Here is a 23,477-nt window from a genome sequence, read left to right as displayed (position 1 = left end):
TCCATATCGTTTTGATCGGTCGAATTCTAATCTCCAGTTTGCAATCCTCAATCTCCAATGCGTGACACGAGCCTAATTCCGTATCGATCTACGCATTGAAGACTGAAAATTGCGAATTGAGGATCAAAATTCGACCAGCGAGATAATTTTAATCCATTTCGTTTCGACTGGTCGAATTCCAATATCCGACTCGCAGTCCTCGTTCTCCAATGCGTAGGGCGTGACGCGGGCTTTAAAGTATTGCGGACGCGCGGCTGTCCGAGAAGGGATCGGCAATCGCGGTACTATTATCGTATAGGAAATAGCAGTGACGATAACAATCCGGACTGCGACTGGCAAGATGCTCGTTTTCCCTCGAGCGCGTTTTGTCCCCCCGTGGAAATTCAGCGCGTTTCGGACCATCGGAGGGGGGGGTGGGGTGGGAAGGCGGGGAGGGGGAGGGGGAGGATCGAGGGAGGCGATCGAGTATCCGAAATCCACACGTGAACGAATTTCTCTCCTGTCACGCCGCCGCGCGCGCGCTCGTCCGTCAAAGAGTCGCGAACAGTTATAACGCTCGTATTGCGGCCCGCGTATACTCGATCGATCGGAGTTCGTCGGAATTTTTGCAGCCGGTTAGATTGAGCCTTAATATTGAACCGAGCGAAATTATATATAAATACTATGGGATACTCGTGACGCATGACGAATCGATGTACGGACAATTGTCGCTTCTCAAAATCTCCGGGAGATACGAGCCAGAAAAGTTATAGTCTCGCGTTTGATCGAATTTCCCTCTTCGTTTTTTTTTTTTTTTTCGTTTTGTCGTGTCTCTCTCTTTCCTCTCGTATCACCGTGCCGAAAGCGCTCGCGGTCGGTCGAGCTTTTAATAGAGATAATTCTTCGGCTCCTCCGTCGGCTGCCCGCACACCCCGTGATACTTTTTCGTGACGAGACTCCTGCTGCGGCAGTTTTCAATCTCCAGGAAGCACTCGTTGCTGTACGTCATGCCGTCGGTGCCGCATACCGGGTCGTAATAAGGCGGACAGATCTTCTGGCAGCCGCGAAACAGGAAACCCTGGACACACCTCTTCATAGGTACCACGTACACGTGTTTCCTGGAATCACACAGGTGTACATCCTTTTTTTTCTCTCCGTTTGAAATATCGTATATAATGTCGTTAAAGTGAAGAATTTGATTTATTTTACTTCGTTAGAAAGTAATTGAAGGGTTTCTCTCGCGAGAATACCAAATAAGTCTATTTTTAACAAATGTGAAAAAGTTCACTCGGCCAAGGAACGGACAGGACAAAAGTGACATATTAGAATCACAAAATAAATAATATTAATAAATAATAATTTAATGTCAAAAAACACAATAAAACGTTCCGATCTACACAGAGTCTTCTTCAGTTAATAAATAAATATAAATATACATAGTCAGTAGTCACATAAAATTTAAATTTTATATTAAAGTTATTAAAGTTTAAATTAATGATAAACTATGTAACTTTTTTCACATTTGTTAATAAATCACGAAAGTATTGATAGTATATATTTTTAAAAAGTCTATTTTTTTAAACTTTGTTATTTAAGGACAAACTGATTGGCTTTATCGTGGAAAATCCTTCAATTACATCGTTCAGGGAATTCGGGCAGACATTTCGATTGATACTTATGTATGTAGCACAACAGCCTTACACATTTATTATTTTTTCCGGTATTAGGGTTTATTCGACGTGAACATATCGGGGTAAATATGCATTTGCGGTGGGCGCATTAGAAAGCGGTCGAAAATAGAAAATGACTCTTTTGGAGGAAAATAGGCCGCGCGATGGCACTGACAATCTCTACTTTCAAGATCGCGCGCGCGCGATCGCGTTCGATTCACCTTCCCGAAGTAGGATACTTTCCTTTCGCGTATTTGAACGTCGGCTAGGAGGATTCAAAAACATCCTAGCTGGTATGCGGGTGCGATATAGAGAGACGGTGTGGGTTTATTATTTTCATAAAGAAGATGTAATGGAACGACACAGCCTCTTCCGGCTGAATCACTCACGGACTTTCATCGCGGACGCGCACGCGATATACCGGCTACGGATTAACCGTTTCTCGAGGAGAGAGAGAGAGAGAGAGAGAGAGAGAGAGAGAGAGAGAGAGAGGACTAGTTTCCTGAGGTGATCTTCTCTATCTCGGATGTGTTTCAATGGCGCGATCGGGCGTAATGAAAGTCCATGGAAAGTATTATATCTCGGGAAGAGGCATCACGATCGCGGTCAACGAAATTACATGCGCGGCACGAAACGCGCGCCGCTCTCTATAGGCTCACTTCTGAATAAATGGAATAATTGAATTTGGATAATTAACCTTCTTACTTACAACAAGAATAATGAAATTATTCCGAGGCAGTTTTTCCTCTACTAAATCAAAGTGGAAATTATATATTTGAAATTAAAATAACTGCTAAATTATTCTCTCTTTGAGTTTAATTTTATTTACTCAACTTTAATTCAATTACTTTCCTTGATAGTAGAAAACTCGATCGAAAAATAAGAGAAAATAAATTCTCTTTCAAAAGAAAATTCATTTAAAACGTTTATTTTATCTTACAACTCATCCGCAATTAGCGGAAAATTCTAGTGGAATCTAATTATAAGATAAAATAACAGTTTTAAATGCCTCTGTCAACCCGTACAAAAAATCCAATTTAATATTGACTAATTTAATATTAAAAATTACTTATTTTGAACATCAATGTTATTCAGTTCATTGTTATTCAGTTCATTGTTATTCAGTGTTTTTATTATTTTAGTGCTTTAAAATAAGAGATGAATCAATAATTATAATTAATAGAATAATTAATTAAAAGTTTTTAATTATTTCAGTATTTTAAAATAATAGATTAATCACTACCTTCCAATTTTAAATGTCTGTAAGAGAAGAACATATTTTTGCTTGTTGCTTGTTGTCATAATTTCTATCGTCACAATTAGCGACGATTTAATTAATTTGCTATATTTGATAAAAGTCACTGCAAAGAAAAGAGAAACCTTTGTTAGGAGTTAACTCGATCTCCCATGCAATTATGCACTTCTCGAGACTCCTTTGAGAATCGGTTCAGGATTAATTCATTAGATGTGCCGACTAATCTGCGCACGAGTACTTCTCGAACAAAGGACTGCTTAATATTAAAAATTACTTATTTTGAATATTAAAAGCAGTTATTCAGTGTTTTTAATTATTTTAGTGCTTTAAAATAAGAGATTAATCAATTAATTATTAATTAATAGAACAATTAATTAAAAGTTTTTAATTATTTCAGTATTTTAAAATAATAAATTAATCACTGCCTTCCAATTTTTAATGTCTGTAAGAGAAGAAAATATTTTTGCTTGTTGCTTGTTGTCACAATTCCTATCGTCACAATTAGCGACGATTTAATTAATTTGCTATGTTTGATAAAAGTCGCTGCAAAGAGAAGAGAAAGCTTTGTAGAAGTTAGCTCGATCTCCCATGCAATTATGCACTTCTCGAGACTCCTTTGAGAATCGGTCCGGGATTAATTCATTAGATGTGCCCACTAATCCGCGCGCGGGTACCTACTCCTCGAACAAAGGACTGTGCCGCGCTACGGTGAAACGCAAAGCAAACATAACGTTTCGTGGCTTACCCGCAATTGTCCCTCTTCATCTCGCACTCGTTGCGATAGAGCTTGTTATCGGAGCCGCAAACAAACTGACGTTCCCCGCTGCAAATCTGGTTGCAGAGCGCGGTGGTGCGGCAGTGCTGTGCCGGAACTTGGACCACCCTCTGGCCGCAGGTCTCATGTTGCAGATGGCAGAGGGACCTAAAAATGCATACGAAAGTTGCACCACATGACGCATCCGCAAACACCGGTTTCTGGAGGAGAGGAGGAAACGATCCGCGGCCCGCTATTTAACCGTTTCAGCTGTGTTACCGCGCGTTCAGCTCAACTCGTTCTCTTAACACGTTCTTTAAAAAAGTAAAAAATAAAAATATTAAAAAAAATGCTGCAACTCGAATATTTTCATTTTAATCTGTGTTTTATATCACATCGCGCCCCATCAGTATAATCGGAAATAAGTAATTTTATCGCGGACTTCTCGCTCGCTCGACGCTCGACTATAAACCGGCAAAAAATCTCGGAATTTTTAATTGATAAACATCAATTTGTCTCGCGCTCGATTCACGACCGGATCGCCGGGTATCGGAGGACAAAAGAGGTTCTGAAAACGGCCCGAAGCGTCTGCCCTCTCCCCCCCCCTCCACCCCCGGCCGAGTGACGATCCGTTTGAGGTGCACGCGCCCTTAAAATCTCTCCGACGCGACGCGGCGAACGGTTTCTGGAATCCGAATAACGCTCTTTAATCACCGATAAACGTTGCCATCGCTTCCACAAACTGGTTCCTCGGGTACTTCGGCGCAGCTTTCGGGGCAGTGTTCGATCTCCTTCAAGGTCGTGCACTCGCCGACATGAGCCGGTTGGATGCCCTTTCTGAAATGTGCATCAAGCAGTCGGGGAGAGATTAATTTGTCGCTGATGACTCAACGCACGCAGTTCGCTATATAGAGTTCGCGATAGAATATCTGTCATTTTTACGTCTCTCGATACTTAAATGCAGCAGGGTGCAGAATTTATCAATATCCTTACTGACGTAAATATACAAGACTTACAAGCAAACCGCTACGTTCAAATGGCACTGATTTGGATAGGTGTTCGCGTCACTGCCGCAAACCGGATCCACCTCGCTTCCGCACCTCTGCTGCTGCTTCAAGCATTTCGTTAGCCGGGATCGACACTTCTCAAAGTCCACTACCGTTATCTTTCTTCTTGCATGCCTGTTGATTAACACTTCGCTTAAAGACTCACTCGCGTTTGACGGTCGGTTATTCGTAACAAGAAAGTAAGCGAGTTGAAGTCTTTTTTTCGAAAAAAAAAAAAAGAGCGTTGCTGATAAGTTGCATGACTGCAGCTGTATATGATTACTTGCTTTCCTGCACCGCGTGAATTTAACGAGATTTTATAATTCACATATGTATTTATAATTATTATAAATATATATCACATATATTTATAATATATACATATTTATAATTCACGTATAGAGTTGATAAGAGATAGATACGCACCCGCAATTTAGCATTTGCATCTCGCACTCGTTCCTGTATACATTCCCGTCCGATCCGCACACCGATACTTCCGGCTCGTTTTTGCAGTCCAACGGACACGCGTTGCTTCCGGACGTCCGTTCCCGAGATACGCAGAACGACATCGGCACTTCGAAGACGTGCTTGCTAAAAGGCGCAGTCCGATAAGTATCGTCGGGGCTTAATGAAATCGTCGCGTCGGATAAAACCGCGACGAGGTTTTGCATGCTGGAGCGCAGTTCGACAGGATTACAAAATTCATCAGTCGGCAGTCCGACGGAAAATTCAGATATCGAGAAATATTGGATCGCGTAAAGGGAGAAAGAGAGAGAAAGAGAGAAAGAGAAAGAGAGAGAGAGAGAGAGAGAGAGAGAGAGAGAGAGAGAGAGAGATCTGTTTCGCGTTGCTATAACAAATCTAATATTTAGACAAAAAGATCCCGGTGGAAAGAGACGAGGAATGAGATGGCTCGAATGTGTTTCAAGTTAGGCAAGGAGTTATAACGAAGAGTGGGAGCAAGGGGTGTAACGGGGGAGCGATTCACACTGCAAATCCAAGTGTGTGTACTGTAGTCACTTTTTACATATTTATACGCGTGCTATATTTTTACACATTTGATCTGTGTTTTACACAGTTAAATGCATATTTTTTACGCGCTTATCCATAAAGGCTTATACATATACGTCTCTTTTGAACATCCGTAAAGAACACCTGACAAGTGCGAATTCGCACCAAGTGTTTTTAAAGTTTTATATCTTCTGAAAATAAAAAGCAAAATTAAAGCAAAACGTGCGTTTTCCAATGTAAATTTTCTGACGAATCGATTGGTAACATTAAATTTTCAAAAAAGAAAATGTAATTGTTTTCAAAACTGCGTATTAAACAAAACCATTTTTGGAAAAACTAGAAAAAAAGCTTTTTCAATAAATAACTGTCATTTTTTTAGTTTTTAATAAAATGACACAAACCTTACTGGATTTTGTTAATGAAATGTTGTATTTCAAGTAAGAAATAGTTTTGATTGAATAAAATATAAATAAATGTTTTTTGATAGTAAAAAGTTTGAGTTTTTTCGCATCCAAACGAACATTTCATGTGCCTCAAGCAATGACTAAAAGACCCTCGCAAATGATCCTCTTTTTACTTCAAGCAATAGAGTACAAACATAATTCACGTAGTGGGGGAAAACCGCCAAATTCATCTGTTTTTAAATGCCCACCAATTGAAAATTTTATGGGCAAATTCGCACTGAGGTGTCTTTTACGGGTTAATTTTACAATAATATGTGTAAGCGTGTAAAAAAATATGCATTTAACTGTGTGAAAAAAAAAAGATAAAATGTGTAAAAATATAACACCCATATAAATGCGTAAAAAGTGACTACAGATTTACACACTTGGATTTGCAGTGGCACGAATAATTAAGTGCGCGCAGGGAGCAACGCTGAGAGGAAAGAAGCTGAGAGGAATAAGCGGGGAGGGGACAGGCGGGTTACGAGGGCCCACGAGAGTTTTGTTGCAAAATCTCGAGCGGTCCCTCCCGGTCGTATACGTTGAAATTCGTCGTGGATCTTTGCCGACTCACCCGCAATTCTTCGCTCGCATTTTGCAGGTGTTCGAGTACAAAATGCCGTCGCTACCGCAGGCAGGCTTGGCACCACGCCAGCACGATTCACGACAATGTCTTGTGGTCTGGCAGTGCTTCTTATTCGTACGCACGACGCCTTGGCTGCGAAACCGGAAAAAGTCAAAATCGTTTTTTGCGGCCAGGCTTAGTATTTTATGCTTAGACTTAGGGAAAATAAACTCCCCTTCCCACAGAATAATACGCGTTTTGCGTTTTACGAGGAGGGACGACTGCAACGGCGTCTACAGTGAATTGCAGTATTTATGAAAGTCAGTAATTCTTTTTTTCATACGGAAAATGGGAGAAATAATAGGTGAGATGTAGACATAAACGTAATCGCGAATAAAATATTATAACGGATCTAATTTTATCGTATGAAAAAGAAATTCTCGTCGGGCAAACGCGAGACGAAGATTAAGGATGTACATATATGTGTCACATCTCAAAACATTATTAAAAATATAAAAATTTCATAAATTGTTTTATTATTACGTCTAAGTACTTCCTCTCATTGATAGAAATCTCTAAAATTTTCAAATAAATTTCCTTTCATTATCTAAAAAATGCTAATTTTTACTTGTGTTATTTTTCTATTAACGCGGCGATCCATGTAAAAAAAACAATTCTCTTATTGGTTTGAAAGTTATTTGATTTTTCTTTTGTATTGATTTTTATGTAGAATCGCATATATTTATATAGTACTTATATTTATAGTACCTTTATTTTATAGTACTTATATAGACTTATAGTATATATATTTTATACATATAGTACTTATTTGCAAATTTAATGGGAAGCATCATTACGAATTAAAAATCAAATTTTTTACATATACTAATAAAAGTCTAATAAATATTCGTGCAAAAATTTATTTGGCGCCATTTACTCGTTCAAAAATTATTTATCTAAAACTGCAGAAAGATATGGTTATATCGCATAAACAATCATAAATCAAGTTATTTATTGCTTCATCTTTTGCAGTTCTATATTCAAAATCAAATCAAAATTTTTTGTCATTTTTTTGTTTTTTTTTGTCGTTTTAAGTTTCAATTTTAGCTAATATTGTAGTCAAAACATTTGTATCAAACTACGCATTAAAAATTGAAGATTGCAAATTGGAAATTCGAATTTAATCAAAATGAAACCGATGAAATGGATTAAAATTAAAATTATTTGTTTAAAATTCAAATTCTAATCTTCAATGCGCAATCATTCTCCAATATAAATCTCTCATTACGAGCTTCGAACACGGGTTTTCGTAGCTTCGAAAATTCGCGTGCATCTCGCACGGCTCGAGCCGTGCGCGAGCCGTAAATTACCGAGGGGCCGAGACCTGTACAGACATACCCGCAAGTGAGCAGCTTCATCTGACACGTGGACTTGTAGACGTTTCCGTCGCTTCCGCAAACCGGTCCGTCGAGCGGCGCGTAATCGCACGAGACCGGACAGTTCTCCCTGTGGGCCGAAATATTGTTGCACGGCCCGAGATGAGACAGCTCGATCCCGACCCGGCAGATCTCCACCCTGAGCATGCACTTGTTCAGGTAGGTACGCCCATCGGTGCCGCATACCGGATCCTGATCGCCCGGGCAGCGGTGCTCGCACTTGCTACCGGATGACCTCAGGCAAGCCGTCTTCTCCGTGGCCACGGTAACGCCTAAATGAGCGAGTTACCGACGAGCGAGAAAAATAAATGAGATACGTGAGATAGATTTCGCGCGGTCGAGTCGAGTCGGCGAGTAAACGAGAGATCTCTCCGCGCGTAACGCAACATATGTATGTACAGTCAGTGGCACAAAAGCGTGTTATTCATAATTCTGTTAATAGATGTCGTATGAGTAAAATTTTTGTGTGTTAATATTTGCAATACATTAGGCTAAAATGCTTTGAAAGTTAGATTTCATTTCGGTTTAATTATTGTGTTGCAACTGCAGGATAAAACACACAATAAATACAGGGTACATAAAATGGCATTTTTACACAAAACACTGATTTTTACAATCTCTTCATGTTAACGCGATTGAAAATGTATTAATTGCTATAAAAATCTATAGATGCAGAAAAAGCCTGTCTTTACTCCCGAAGAAATTATCGTATCAAATTACGTTCGATTTGGAAGTCATGATCTGGAGTTTCCGAGATTTTCATTAAAAAAAAAACCTTGTAGAAATGCCTCGACACTTCCAAGCCTTAATCGACAACGGAGGGAACTGGATGACGTATTAAATATAAATGCATCGAAGCGTATATGATATAATTCAAAATCATATAATTATTTTTCAAAAATCTTTTCTTTCTCAAGAGGGACAGATAACACGCTCTTGTGCCACTGACTGTACGTACACACGTGTATACATATACATACGCGCGACCTCGTCTTCTTCGTCCCTCGCCGGCTCGCTCGCGCGTATATGTACCTATACGAACCGCGCGTATACAAATCACCCCGATCAACCCCGGCGCGTAAATAGTTCGTTTCGACGCTCTAGGAAATCGCGATTCGTTTTGCGGCCTCGCGCGCATATAATTTATCGCGGTCATCTATTATACGAATGAAACGGATCCTCGTTACCGTAGGCCGCTATATCCCGGGCGCGGAAAGAGAATACGAATAGGTATATCTCTTTTATCGTGACCGTCCGCGCCGCGCCGGTGGAGAGGCACGGGTATATATAATATCGCATTCGAAGACGTACCGGGGCGAATGAAGGTCGTATTATTTCCGCGATTGTAATTGAAGCGCGGGCCCGTCCGCGGTTATATTTCTCGATATATAACCGCTACTAATGGGCCTTACGCGCGCGCGCGCGCGCGCACTCATTCTTCTACGGTCGGTTAATATACAAAACGGGATAACGAAATCATATAGACGGAGTTATGCCCGTGATATATATACGTCCAGCGTCTCGGAAGGAGGGGAAGGGAGAGAGAGGGAAGGAAAAAACTGTAATCTCCGCGACGAGCGAACCGGAGCGCGCCGCGCGTGTGCTGCTATATATAATAACTATTATAATTAAAAGCTCTCCTCTTACCCTTGCCGCACATCTTCTTCCGCATTTCGCACTGCGACGCGTATATGACACCGTCGCTGCCGCACACGGGCTCGCCGCTTGGCGGGCATATCCTGGGACACGCACCGGACACGTAATCTGCGTGAAGACAGAGAAGAAAAAATGTTCCGTGTTAACGAGGATAATATATTTTATTATATAATTATATAATTATTTTGATGATTCAACAAAAAATTATTTTAAAAATTTTGCTAAATACGAAAGAATGATTTTGTTGAAAGATCTAAAAATTTTGCTAAAAACATCTAACAATAATTTTTTGTTGAATCATCAAAATAATTTGTTGGAATGTTAAAACTGATACGTATTGCTATAAAACGTTTTGATATTCTAGCAATCGCTTTGACTTTCGCACAAAATTATTTTGATTATTGAATAAAAATTATTTTCAGAGCTGGATACAGCAAAATTGTTCTTTCCGTGTACATATGCACATGATAACGATTATATCGCGCACGCGCACATTCGTATGCGCGAATCGTAATAATGTCGATCGCAATCGCGATCGAGGATAATTTGTATCTTAATGGTATCGCGCGCGTCGCCATAAGCGAATCGAATGGAATATAGGTGGGTAGGTATCACCACCGCGGGTATGCGAGATCGTTTCACTAAATTGTGTGCGCGCGCGAGAAATCCCCCCCCCTCCCCCTCCCCACCTCCCACTCATTTAACAGGCCGTGCTCTACCGAGTACGCCCGAGATACTGTTAGAAAAGCGAAGTTTAACCGAAGTGAGTACCATCAACGGTACTCTGATTAAAGAAGAGGAAAAAAGAGAGAGAAAAGGGAGGGGGGGGAAGAAAAAAGTGTAATAACATTTACTGTTAGGTGCTTCGTTTTGTTATGCGCCATCGCGGTAACCTCGCGCGCGCGCCACCACACCACATACCTCGCGACCGCATTAAAGAGAGCGCCTATTATTGTAATGACATAATTGTAATAATAATAATAATAATAATAATAATATAACGCTTATAAGCATGTGTAACGCGGCCGCGCGGCGCAGGGAGGAAGTCAAGGAGAGTCAACGGCAAAAAATAAATATACCCGCCTGAGTGGAAGAAGTGAGTCGTAGTACACGCATGGTTCAGCCATAATACGGAATAAAACCAGACTGTTCTCTCGAATGCGCGCCCCTCTCTCTCTCTCTCTCTCTCTCTCTCTCTCTCCCTCGGCTCCCTTTAACTGACGAAACGATCGCTCGAATATCTCAGGATATTGCGATCCATTGAACATAGGAAGTCCATTAAATAGTGTATAGTTGAACGCGGGAGAGCGCGCGCTCGCGGAAACGTTTAATGCGCGATACGTCGGATAAGATCGGGCCTGGGCGCGATCGCGCGCGGCGCGGCGCGGCGAGCTGATCGGCGACGTCAGGGCTTGTGAAATGCATCACATCGGCGGCGTGGCCGAGGAGCTATATAACGCGCATTCCTCGACGATTATTAAACAATCTCGAGAGGGCGGGGAGATTATTTATCGCACGCGGACGCGCGCGCGCGCAAAATCCATTCCGTCGCGGCTTCTCGCGCCGCCGCTTTCTCCGCGATCGCGGCGAGGCCCTTCGCGCGCGGTCTATAAGCGCGTCGTAAAGGTAAAGTCGTGTTAGTCGCGGAGGCGCCTGGGTCACGGCGGAAATGTCGAAAGCCGCGGCGCGCGGATGTTGCCGAGCCGCGCGGCGCGGTGTGTGTCGCAGGTTTTTTTTTTTTTTTTTTTATTTTTTTACCGAGGGGAGCGAAGGCTGCTGTACATCACCGCGACGGGTATGCGAGTATATGCAGCACACCGGTCTTTCGTCGCGGTGTGTTATAATACGCGAAGGGGGATGCGAAGCGCGCGCGGCGGTATATTAAATCGTTAACGGGGTATTCTGCATGAGCCGCACATGGGATATAAGTACCTACACGTAGGCCCGCATTGAGATGATATTTAAGGCCTCCGCGCGCGCGCGGCTAGAGAAGCGACGAGAGGAGAGAGAGAGATAGGAGTAGAGGAGAAGAGAAAGCGGGATGTATGTAACGTAATTTCCCGACGAGGTGCTCCCTCTCGTCGTCGCTCTTTTTGGCCGCGGCGTTTATCCCGCCACAAGGAGATTCTCTGTCGAAACCTTAATTACTTCCGGTTGACCGTTCCGAGAGGCAGATATCTGGCCGCGCGCAGGTCCTCGCCGCCGCCGCCGCCGCCGCTGCCGGTCTCGGTCCAGCGAGCGTCGGGTCAACAGCACACGGGATTTACGGCACCCGCTCCACACCGGATCGCATAATATATAACAAATTATAAAATCGAACTTTACAGTTAAGGATGTACCGGGGGAGGGCGTCCGAGGGCGCGGTTCACCCGTCGGGTTTCGGTTTCGTGTATCGTGGAAATGGATCGCGCGCGCCAGCGCGCGCTTTATTACGCGCTCCGATCCTCTCCGATCGAGCATGCAGCCCGGCGGGTTTAACGCATTATTTATTAATCTCGCAAATTGCGCCTGTAATCGCAGCGGCCGCACGAGAGTAAACCGAACGCCCCCCCCTCCCCGTACCTTCCCACTTAAAAGAGCGTTTGCACCAAATTTGCGCGAGGAAAGAACCGCGAGCATCGTCGAAGGAAAATAAGCGAGTCTCTCTTTTTTTTCTCTCTCTCTCTCTCTCTCTCTCTCTCTCTCTCTCTCTCTCTCTCTCTCTCTTTATTCTTGCTTGGCCGCGCCTTCGCTTTTCGACCTCCTTCGGGCCCCCCCAATACGCGCGTGTGCGTATCGCCCGATAGCTCGGCCCGAAAACAGGATTCTTCGCGTTCCGTGGGAAATCGGGACACACGCGTCGTGCGGCTATATACGCACGGGCGTACACGCCGCACGCGGACAGGCGTAAACGTAAAGGCAGGTTTACGAGCGACCGTATAATTACACTGATTACAATTTATCGATCGGCCCGGCATCGGCCGCTTAATGACTCGCGCCACCGTATATATCAACGTCTCGACGTTGCGCGATATCTAAATTGACATCGTCGAGAGTGTCGGAGAGGCGAGAAGCGGAGGGGGGGGAGGAAGAGAAGAGGTGCGCGAGGAGCGGGGAGCAGAGGGATTCTGAAAGATATGTCATCTCCCGCCGAAAGGCCGAAAGTGTTGCCTCCACGCGCATTTACAGACGTGCCTTCGATTGTGACGCCCGCGCCGGCGGAAATCGATCGCGCCGCGCTGCCCTGTAACCCGCTCCGCCTATCGATCATTCGCAGCTCTTTTTAGTCGCGCCGCTCTTGATGCGCCGCGCACTTCACCCTCCCTTCCATCATTCTCACTGGCACTCGCTCGTACTTACGCGAGATGGAACAGTAATTAAAAAGAAACCGGGATTTCACGCGCGCGGTGCAGTTTTCGCACGTGCGAAGTGAACTTTAAAACGGAGTTTTAGAGTTACGCTCCACACGTGCGCGCTTTATACGTAACTTTCCGCGCGAAACGATAATTGCTTAATCGCTCGCACGACTTAAACCGAATGCAATATTCACTCCTTTTCTTCGCGACAATCGTCCTGTCGGACGGTGTCGCCATGCTTTTTCAAAGAAGAATCACGATTGTTCGAATCACTTTTCGAGCGATTATAATTCGAGCACGAAAAGAACAATTTTGCTGAATCCAGATCTGAAAATAATTTTTGTTCAATAATCAAAATAATTTTGTGCGAAAATCAAAGTGATTGCTAAAATATTAAAACGTTTTATAGCAATGCTTATCAGTTTCAATATTCCAATAAATTATTTTAATAATTCAACAAAAAATTATTTTCAGATCTGTTTTTAGCAAAATTTTTAGATCTTTCAACAAAATCATTCTTTTCGGGAGGTAAATAATCTCTATTGGCAGTGATTGTAATCAAATATTACAAATACTACAGTATTTCATTATTTGCTCCATCGATTTCACGCGTATCAGCGTATCGGTTTGATATCGAGTTGATTGCTGTAGCTATTCACGGAAGAAACGATTTTATTGAAAAATTGAGAATTTTGTACAAGATAGATCTGGAAATAAATTTTGTTGGACCATCAAAATTCTGTTGGAATATAAAAAAGTTTTAATATTCTGGCAATCATTTTGCGCTTTCAACATAATTTTTTTGATAATCCAACAAAATTTACTTTTAGATCTGCCTAGACACATCAGTAAAATTTTAGATTTTTCAATAAAATCGTTTTCTTTCCATACACTGTACACAAAACTGAGAAATAAGTCAACACGCGAGATCGTTCCTGCAATTAATTAGCGTGTTGTTTCATAAGATGCTTAGTGGGGTAACTGATAATTTTCACATCGTATCCTTTCTTTAAAAGTGGCACAATTAAAAAAACGTTATTATCAAATTATTATCACGAATGAGTTAAGTAAACTTTACCCTATCAATCATTAAAAATGGACTAACTTATTAAGTTAAATTAGATCGCTGTATAGTAAACAATTAAATGAAGACCAAAAAAATGAGGCTGGATCTTGGTGTCTAATAATATTTTTCTATAAAAATTGTATTTAAAGAAATGTATTTAAAATTTACAGAAATTTTATTATTACTCATCAAGATGCAACTTCGATCATATTTGGCGCTTTTCTACTTAATTATGAACTTAATTCTCTACTTAATTATGAACTAACTTAACTTCAGGAGTGATGCATGACATATATTGTATATGAATGCAATCGACTTGTAGTCGGCGAGTCTCGGATTCAGTCCTGACTGTCATCCCATATATGGATGGTAACCCACTTTGGGGGAATCCATATTTCACTTACAAAATACAAACTAAGTTAACTTAATAAGAAATCGTTATAATTAAAACAAAAAGTGGTTTTTTTAGACGTTGTAAAACAAAAATGACAAAAATGATCATATTAAACATTTTTGGTTATACTAACTAAAATGTACTTATATTCCTTTTGCATACTTTTTTATTAGTCAATTTTTTCTGTCTCTGTTTCTCTCTCTCTCTCTCTCTCTCTCTCTCTCGATTCTAAAAAATAGTTTTCCCCTTCTATAGGAAATTTAATCTTTTAAGTTGTATCATTTTTAAAGCAAGGACGTAAAGCAAAGGTTAATTTAATCAATCGAACATGAGTTAATTTCGAATCTGTTATTATTTTCCATGGCACACACAAACTAATAAACATATAAACTATAAATTAGAAATAAATAAATGTGAGTGTATAAACTAGTTAAATGTAAATAAGAAAGCGGAAGAGGAAGACTGTATCCATTAAATCGTCGGCGGCTCGTATTTGCGCGGCGGAAACGACATGATCTTTTCGCGCCCGAGGAATTCGATCTCGCGGTTCCGTTCGCAGACGACTGTAGACAAGTCGGTTGTCCCCGTCCCTCCATCCCGACACGATTAAATGAATCAATTATGCCAATAAGCAGCCGACGTCTGAATAAGCGCGGCGATCGGCGATTGGCGAACAATGCAGATCGAATTATAGGACCGTAGAAACTGCGGGTCGCGCGCGTGCATGCATGCGGTACGGTGCACAATGAATGCGCCCGGGCAGGGAGGGAGAGAGGAAGAGGAGGAGGAGGAGGGGGGAGAGAGAGAAAAGGAAGAAGAGGGACGAGAGGGGAAGGCATATGCGGGTCGGTGAACCGCGGCAAGGATGCACCGGCCGGCGCGCGGCGGCGGTCGGGTGGATGCTGCTCTTCGAATTTTTGTCCTCGAAACGAGAGCCCGTGGAAGAGGCACGGACTCACGGCGCGCCGCGACGACGACGATCGAAGGAGAGAGAGAGAAAGAAAGATCGATAACGGCTGAAATAAAGATCAATTTAACGAACCGGAACGATTTCATATGCAGGAGTATATACGAATGCCATATATCGCGCGCGCGACTGGTAAATAAAACGATTAATGTCCGAGCGCCGTCTCTCTCTCCTTTGTTCCCTCCTTCCCGCGCGGACCTTCTCCTCGGCGGAGAGGAGTTGTGAGATCAGCTGGTCGGATCACACGCTGCAGGCTCTCTTGAAGTCTCGAGTTCAAGATCCACGCGAAGCGCGCGGATTCCCTCAAGAGAGTCTCCTCCAATCGACTTCACTAATACGGGGTTACTTTCTTCCCCTTTCTCTTTCGCCCAATTCCCACCTTTTGTTTGTCCTTCCCACATCAATCCCTTTTTCGCGGAGTGACAGGTGTCGATTTCGCGCGGCCCCGCGATCGAGGACCGGTTGACCGGCGTGCTGTACGCATATGCTGATGGATATACAGACCCCGGCGCGGCATCGCGCGTACCAGAAATAGAAGTGAAATCAGGCAGGACGAACAACGGCCGTGCCGCGGTAATTGATGGCGGAACGCGATCGCGCATATTACGCGGCTGCAAGTTCACGGTGCAGCACGCGAATGTATATATGCGTATATACATGAATCGGGCTCGTGCGCCGCGCTGGAGCGTGGCGTATGCCAGCTTCCTCTTTGTCTCTGTCTGTCTCTCTCTCTCTCTCTCTTTCTCGGCACGGGGAACACTCGTTAGGACGCGTGACAAATTAGAGGAAGCACTTGTTGTGCCTCACGGCGACCGACCGACCGGCCGGCCGGCTAAACAGATTGTTATACAATTTTTAACGGCACAGTTACCTGCAGGCGTGCCGTGGACGGTTACCCCGTGGCGAAAAGCCACTTTGCGAGAAGTTAAATCTGTTGTTGGAGAAATCAGCGTTCTCTTTTTCTCCTCCATCCCCGTACCTCCTCCTCTTTTTCTCCGCCCCGTCGACTCATCGGGACTTTATAATTATTAAACCACCGACGTGACAAGATAATCGTCCGGTTAAACGCTCCCCCTTCCGACCGCCAGTGCGCGTCACAGTAGAAATTATCATTACGCCAGCTAGTTAAGTAATTCTTCTTAACCCTTTGCGCCGTTGGAAGCGGAGTCTATAAGGGTCCGTCTACAATGAGAGTAGTAAAGTCGTAAGTCTTAAGAAATTGTAATCGTAATCGATTATTCTGCTCATATTCAACTGTAATTAGTCAATTTTTTACGGCTTACGATTTACTATACTTTTATTGTAGACGGCCCTTAAGTCCCGAAACACAATAGGTATAGTAAATCTTAAGCCGTAAGAAATGAACCAATCGCAGTTGAATATGTGAAGAGAATAATCGATTATGATTGGTCAATTTCTTACAGCTTAAGGCTTACTACATCTATTGTGTTTCGGGACTAATATGAGACTCAAGACTTAAGAAAATTTAAGAAAATTGACCAATCACAATCGATTATTCTTTTCACGTGAGATGAATAATCGGCTATGATTGGTCAATTTTCTTAAATTTTAAATCTTAAGTCTCATTGTAGACGCCGCAGTACTTGGAGGCGCTCGGCTCGTTAGCTTGCAATTTCTGTTAAGCCCGTTCTACAATGAAACTTAAGACTTAAGATTTAAGCTTTAAATCTTAAAGTAAGTCTGTAAGCGTTAAGCCGTTACATCGTAGTGTCTACAATAAATAAACGTTGTAAGATTATAACTTTAAACTTTAACGACTAAGCATCCAATCAGAAAGCAATAAGAAAAAACAATGGAAGGCAGTGTGACGATTGGTTCTTATATCGCACGACTTTAAGCCGTAAACTTTTAGCCGTATAGGAATTTCGTTAATTCGCTTGAGGATTAAAGTTAAGGCTAAAGTAAAGGCGGAAACGCCTTACGAACGGAAATGACATCACGAATTACTACCTTAAAGCTTAAATCTTAAGTCTTATTGTAGACGCCGCTTCACTACAACGACGCAAGAAAGTTTCCCTTTCGCGAGAGAGGAGTAAAGCCGGTCCTTGCGATCACTTTACACTTACAGGGAGCAAAATATCGGCACAGTCCGAGTGTATAAATTATTCAATTGTCCGACGCTATTGTCGCGCCGAATGCGATCCGAAACGCTGATATGCCGTATAGGCTTTTCACGCGCCCTTCGTTGATCGATGATGTCATTGGAATAGCGAAGTGCATTGTCTATGAATCGCCCATAAATCCGTTCTCTGCAACTGCGAAACGTACCGATCGTGTTTTTTTATTTCATATAGATTTTACGTGAAATGTTACATATATTTTCACGTGAAATGGATATATATTGTAGGTCAAATTACATATATATATATACTCGATTATTTTCGATGCTTGATTCATTGATCTCTTTAAATCTTCCATTAGTATTTAAAGATAAAATATTTCATAATTAATAATGACTTTCCAACATTACGTAGAGCGAGAGAGAGGAAAGAGAGAGAGAAAGAGGGAGTACTATTAATTTTAATATCAATCTTAAACGATTTTATTTACAGACTCTCGCAACGATAGAGCGAGCTTGGCGAGTAAATCAATGATCGCATGATGATTCGATGATGCGCATCCTCGCGATAGTACATATATTAGTCATTATAACCGGTTTTCATAACATCGAGTTACGATAACGCGCGTGCTCGAGATACGACTGCGTAAATATTAGCGCGAAGAACGCGCAAGCGGGAATTTCTGTGTGGAAAGAACGGTTTTGCTAAAGCATCTGAAAATTTAGCTGATGCTTATCTGAAAATAATTTTGGACTGTCAGAATAATTATGAAACGCTCAAGCGTTAACAAGCAATGCTTCAAAAAATTTGGATATTCTAACAATCAGCTTGAGCGTCCTACATAACAATTTTATTAGACCGTATTTTGATGATCGAACATTACTTTCTGCATTTAGCTAAATTTTTAGCTATTTTGACTTTTGGATACTACTTTAGCAAAATCTCTCTAAAAGTAAATCAACACTGATTTTATGTATATCATTTTCCAGTATACTTAAAACTGTGATAAACAGTGACTATTTCAATGTAGTTTTAGTGATATAATATATTGATTCAAACAGTGAATATATCACTGAAAGACAGTGAGTTTCAGTTCTCAAAACTGTTTGACAATGAAACTCACTGTCTTTCAGTGATATTCACTGTTGAATCAGTATATTATCACTGAAACAACATTAAAATAGTCACTGCTCATCATAGTTCAAAGTATGCCACTGGAAAATGATATAAGAAAAGGGGGGGGGGGCAAATAGTGACGAATTTTTTCCTCTCTCTCCTACAAGCTAATTTCAAGTTCACAAGATATAATTTTTCACTAAAAGAGTACTTTCCACTTTCAAATATACAAACAACTTGACTAGAGTAGTTTCCACAAGTCATGTATGCGGCCTTTTCATAAAAACTGAAACCTACATTTGTTACTATTTGCCCCACCTTAATGGTAAATAGTGACACCCTATGGGACAATTACAAAATACATAATTCTTAACTCCTAATCGACGTCGTTTGACAATTTGATTAGATAAGGTAATTTATATTAATTTCTATACTCTGCCATATGTAGATTTTTATTTATTGATAAATAATAGTAGTAATATTAATTGCTAGTACTTCTTATTTCCTTTAAAATTTTACTGCGAGAGAAATAAAATTAATATATAACCATAGGAATCATATCAAAATAGAAGAAAAAGATACCGTATGACATAGAATAGGTTAGATCTCATTCAACGATTCAGCAATTAACAAAATATAACTTCAAATATCAAAAAAAGATCCAGGTTTTACCTGATTTCACGAATGCAAAAGCCTCTCCGCTAGCTACATTTGGCTTTTGATTTTTACTGCTTTTTCAGAAAATGATTAGATGCTTGAGAACTGTCTTTCTATTAACGAGTAGTGGTAAAATAGACGCGAGAAAGAGAAGAAATTTAAAGTGACACTATTTGCCCCCCTCCCCTTCCCTTACACTGAAAATCAGTGATGATTCCACGGATTCACTTTTAGAGAGCTTTCTCTCTATGACAAATCTATTATAGGCATCGTACTATTTCACGACAAACGACTCAAATTACAGTATATTTATCAATTATTAGATACACTTTACAGTTGTCTCTGCTGGCGCGCTCTCGTCTATCGGTTAATTGAAACTTTTGCCTTCGTCCGGCAATTTTGTCATTAATTGGAGCTCCGTCGACTATATATACGACCGATCTGTAGATGCTTAGAGATCGTCGCGCTTCCGGCTACGATCCCCGACTGATCTCCCCCGGTATATGTCTCGGCGTAATTACGCCGCTCTCGCGAGACGCACCATTGCCAACGTTCCGTTCCGTGTCTGCGAGATTCCGCCTCCATAAATCATTTGCAATCGATAGCGTCAAAATTGCAGGAGCTCGTGCTCGGGATCGGGACTGTTCCGTACGCGCCGCAACGGCAAACAACATTGGGTTGGCCGATCACCCCTGCCCGGTCGGCGCGGCGCGGCGCGGCGCTGCCGCAGCCGCCGCGCTCTTTATCGCTGCGAAACGATCTCGTCTTCCTCATAGCATTGTCCCGTAACACGTCCGCACCGGTGTTGCATTAACGAGGGCCTCGCCTCGCCTCGCCTCGCCTCGCCTCTCGTCGCGCCTCTCCATACGGTGATGCACGGGGAACGATGTAATTACAAATAAAATTCTTTTACCCCTTTCCACGAATGAGCCGCGAGGATTAAAGCACCTTCGATGATATAAGGTAAAAAAAATAACACGCCAAACACACGTATCTGCCGTACGAAACTTTAATTACGTGCTGTAATACTTGAGATTCATTGGAGATTCGGTTTCGCAATTCAAGAACGCTGATCAAGATCTAGCGCGAGAAATAAATTTGATTTATATATTTAAAAATATTATAAGTTCATCTTTCAGGCCCGATTTTATCGAGATGAAATTATTCCCTGAACAACGATCTATTTTATGTACATCCTGCGATTGACAGCAATGGTGGATTTAGAGAGTTGTTCTTCAGTATGACGAAATGTGAATATTTAGTTATTATTGTCGTTTATGTTATTTTTAATATTTTTTGTTATTTAAAAAAAATTGAGTGAACATTATTTAGTCTCGAATAATCTCTGATAATGTTTTTTCTCAATTCATTTAAAACCGACTTTTCCAATATACGAAATTTGTTTGGAGAGTTCTGGGGGGAGGAGGGCGATCGCCCCCTCCGCCCCCCCCCCTCTCTTTGTAACCGCCACTGATTGACGGGAACGCAACGGTGTCGTTGCTCGCGAAACCAGGCTTTCGTATACGTCGCATCTTCGAGGGATGCTTGATTTTTACCAGCATTTCTCCGATCGGAGGAACGATCTCGGTTTCCTCATAGTATATCTGTATTGTGTTTCTTTCTCTCTCTCTCTCTCTCTCTCTCTCTCTCTCTCTCTCTCTCTCTCTTTTGCGCGCGCGCGCGTGCACGTCGTAGAACCGGCCTTAAGGAGACTTAAAGCTAGGTCGTTTGAAATGACGATGGCATGCGGCAGCACTCGCATGATTTATCGACTTTGTGGCACGTGACGAGACTGCATCGCTCCTAGCGTACATAGGCTGATCATCAGAAGCGCAGACTCTTCAGAGGCTTTAAGATACTGGCCGAGTGCTACGATTTCCTATAAGTAAATATAAGGACGGTAATCTTCAACGGTGTATCGATTTCATTGATTGCGCGGATTATGACAGGATCGTTTCACAGAATTATTTTTTCAACTTTTATTTAATATCGTGCGCAAATTCAGTATCAGGTTGTGAATTAAAGATTGAAGATTACGATTTAAAATTAGAATTTCGCTAATTAGATGATTTTAATTTTCGTCTTATTTTGATTGGTTGAATTCTAATCTCCAATATATACAATTTTCAAGATGCAATGCGTAGTCTGACGCGGACTCAAAAGCTTGCATTATGTAAAAAGTGCAACAAATTACATATAATTGTTATTTCGCATTTCGCAATACATAAAAAGAGATATACACTGCACGTTTAATAAATTTAATTATTAATTATTAATCAGAGAAATTAGTAATTAAATAATTAACAAAAATTCACAAATCACTTGCCTATATATTAAATAATTAACTCCACAAAATTGAATTATTAATAATTAATTTAATTTTATTGATGAGACGAATATTGAAAATTGCGTGTAAAGAACACAAGAGAATTTAGTACTCTCATTGTAGTCACATTGTGTACTTATTTCATACTGATACCATCGAACTTAATTATTAAATCAACGAGTCCGATGTTATATCGTGGGATGACAATGCTGTATTCGCAGCGAAGCTGAAAGACCGCCGCGAGACGTATTTGGCCAGCAGGATTTTCGAGGTCGAGGCAAAAGTTACACGAATACACACCCGATCGTGCGGTGCGCACGCAGTACCGGTTCGCCGTGATCTGTTATAACTGTATACGAGTCGATATCGTATTTCAACGCGTGACAAAAAACTAATTAAATCGCGGGATACGGCCGACTGGACACTCGCGTGCGAGGATAAAGAAGCGGGCGTCCCTGTGCGATCTATTTCCCGCGATACTGTATACATATATATATATATACTCCCCTTTCTATGCGCGCGCGATGACGACGAAAGATGGACAATAGATTGTTAGGTATTTCTCAAAATTATTTTATCTAAAAAAATGTAATATTAATTAAAATATATTATTTTAATAATTTAAAATACGAAAAAATTATATTATTTAGATACACAAAAAGCATTCAATTAGGATAATATATTTATGGCCACACTAACGAGCACTTTCTAACGAGGATGACAGCGTTTATTAATCTTGTAATAAAACATTTAAGAAGCGGTACATGTTTCGACTTAACTTAGTCTTCTTCAGCTGCGAAACCATTAATAAAAGGAAACGCAAGTCACATATTCGGTATCGCAACAAAAAATCAATAAGTACCTACAATAAATATAAATAAATATAAATAAATATAACAATAAATATAATATAAATATAAAAGAGCCAGAATCATATAGTCATTGTTAAAACCAATAAATTAATAAAATGTATAAAATTATAGTCAAAACAGTCAAAAAGTACTTGAAGAGTCGGTATTATCGTAGTGGTGTTCAATAATTCCGCATTGGACAAGGAGACCGCTACGGAATTATTGAACACCAATATGATAATACCAACTCTTCAAGTACTTTTTGACTGTTTTGACTATAATTTTATACATTTCATTAATTTATTGGTTCTAACATTGACTATGTGATTCTGGCTCCTTTATATTTATATTTATTATACTTATTGATTTTTTATTGCGATACCGAATATGTTATATTATTATATTTATTAATTTATATTGCGATACCGAAAATATGACTTGCGTTTCCTTTTATTAATGGTTTTGCGGCTGAAGAAGACTAAGTTAAGTCAAAACATGTACCGCTTCTTAAAGTTTATATTTATACAAGATTAATAAACGCTGTCATCCTTGTTAGAAAGTGCTCCTTAGTGTGGCTAATTTTATTACAATTTTATTGTTATTACAAGAGCGAGCTTGATTTTTATATTGTTAATATATTTGGATTATTCTTTGTTTATAATAAAAACATACCGGAAAATTAAAGACGTGACTACACTCGCGTGTAACGCGAATATACTCGCTCGTGCGGAAATACCGTAAAATTATCCGTCAATTAAATCAATCGCCGGACTAATCGCGTAACAGTGTTAAAAAAATATTCGTACAGAGAAAATTCTTGTAAAAGCTCTATTTATAAAATATAAATAATAATTACCAATTTACACTAA

The 23,477-nt window shown here is 40.9% G+C and overlaps 1 protein-coding gene across 1 annotated transcript in view; it reads right to left on the bottom strand.

The window, feature by feature from the left end:
* Nucleotides 1-681: 681 nt before the first annotated feature.
* Nucleotides 682-23,477, bottom strand: part of LOC105456836 (agrin) — a 46,996-nt gene continuing 24,200 nt past the window's right edge. The window contains exons 2-9 of the mRNA XM_011701158.1: nt 9,807-9,923; nt 8,122-8,431; nt 6,733-6,876; nt 5,131-5,295; nt 4,675-4,839; nt 4,373-4,495; nt 3,650-3,826; nt 682-1,097 (exon numbers count right to left, since the gene is read on the bottom strand). Of these exons, the coding sequence (XP_011699460.1) occupies nt 866-1,097; nt 3,650-3,826; nt 4,373-4,495; nt 4,675-4,839; nt 5,131-5,295; nt 6,733-6,876; nt 8,122-8,431; nt 9,807-9,923 (1,433 nt within the window). The 3' untranslated portion in view covers nt 682-865. The remainder of the gene's footprint in view (nt 1,098-3,649; nt 3,827-4,372; nt 4,496-4,674; nt 4,840-5,130; nt 5,296-6,732; nt 6,877-8,121; nt 8,432-9,806; nt 9,924-23,477) is intronic.

This window comes from Wasmannia auropunctata, unplaced genomic scaffold, assembly GCF_000956235.1.
Source record: "Wasmannia auropunctata unplaced genomic scaffold, wasmannia.A_1.0 LD335517.1, whole genome shotgun sequence".
NCBI classification, from domain to species: Eukaryota; Metazoa; Arthropoda; class Insecta; order Hymenoptera; family Formicidae; genus Wasmannia; species Wasmannia auropunctata.
This window is presented reverse-complemented; position numbering and strand designations above follow the sequence as displayed.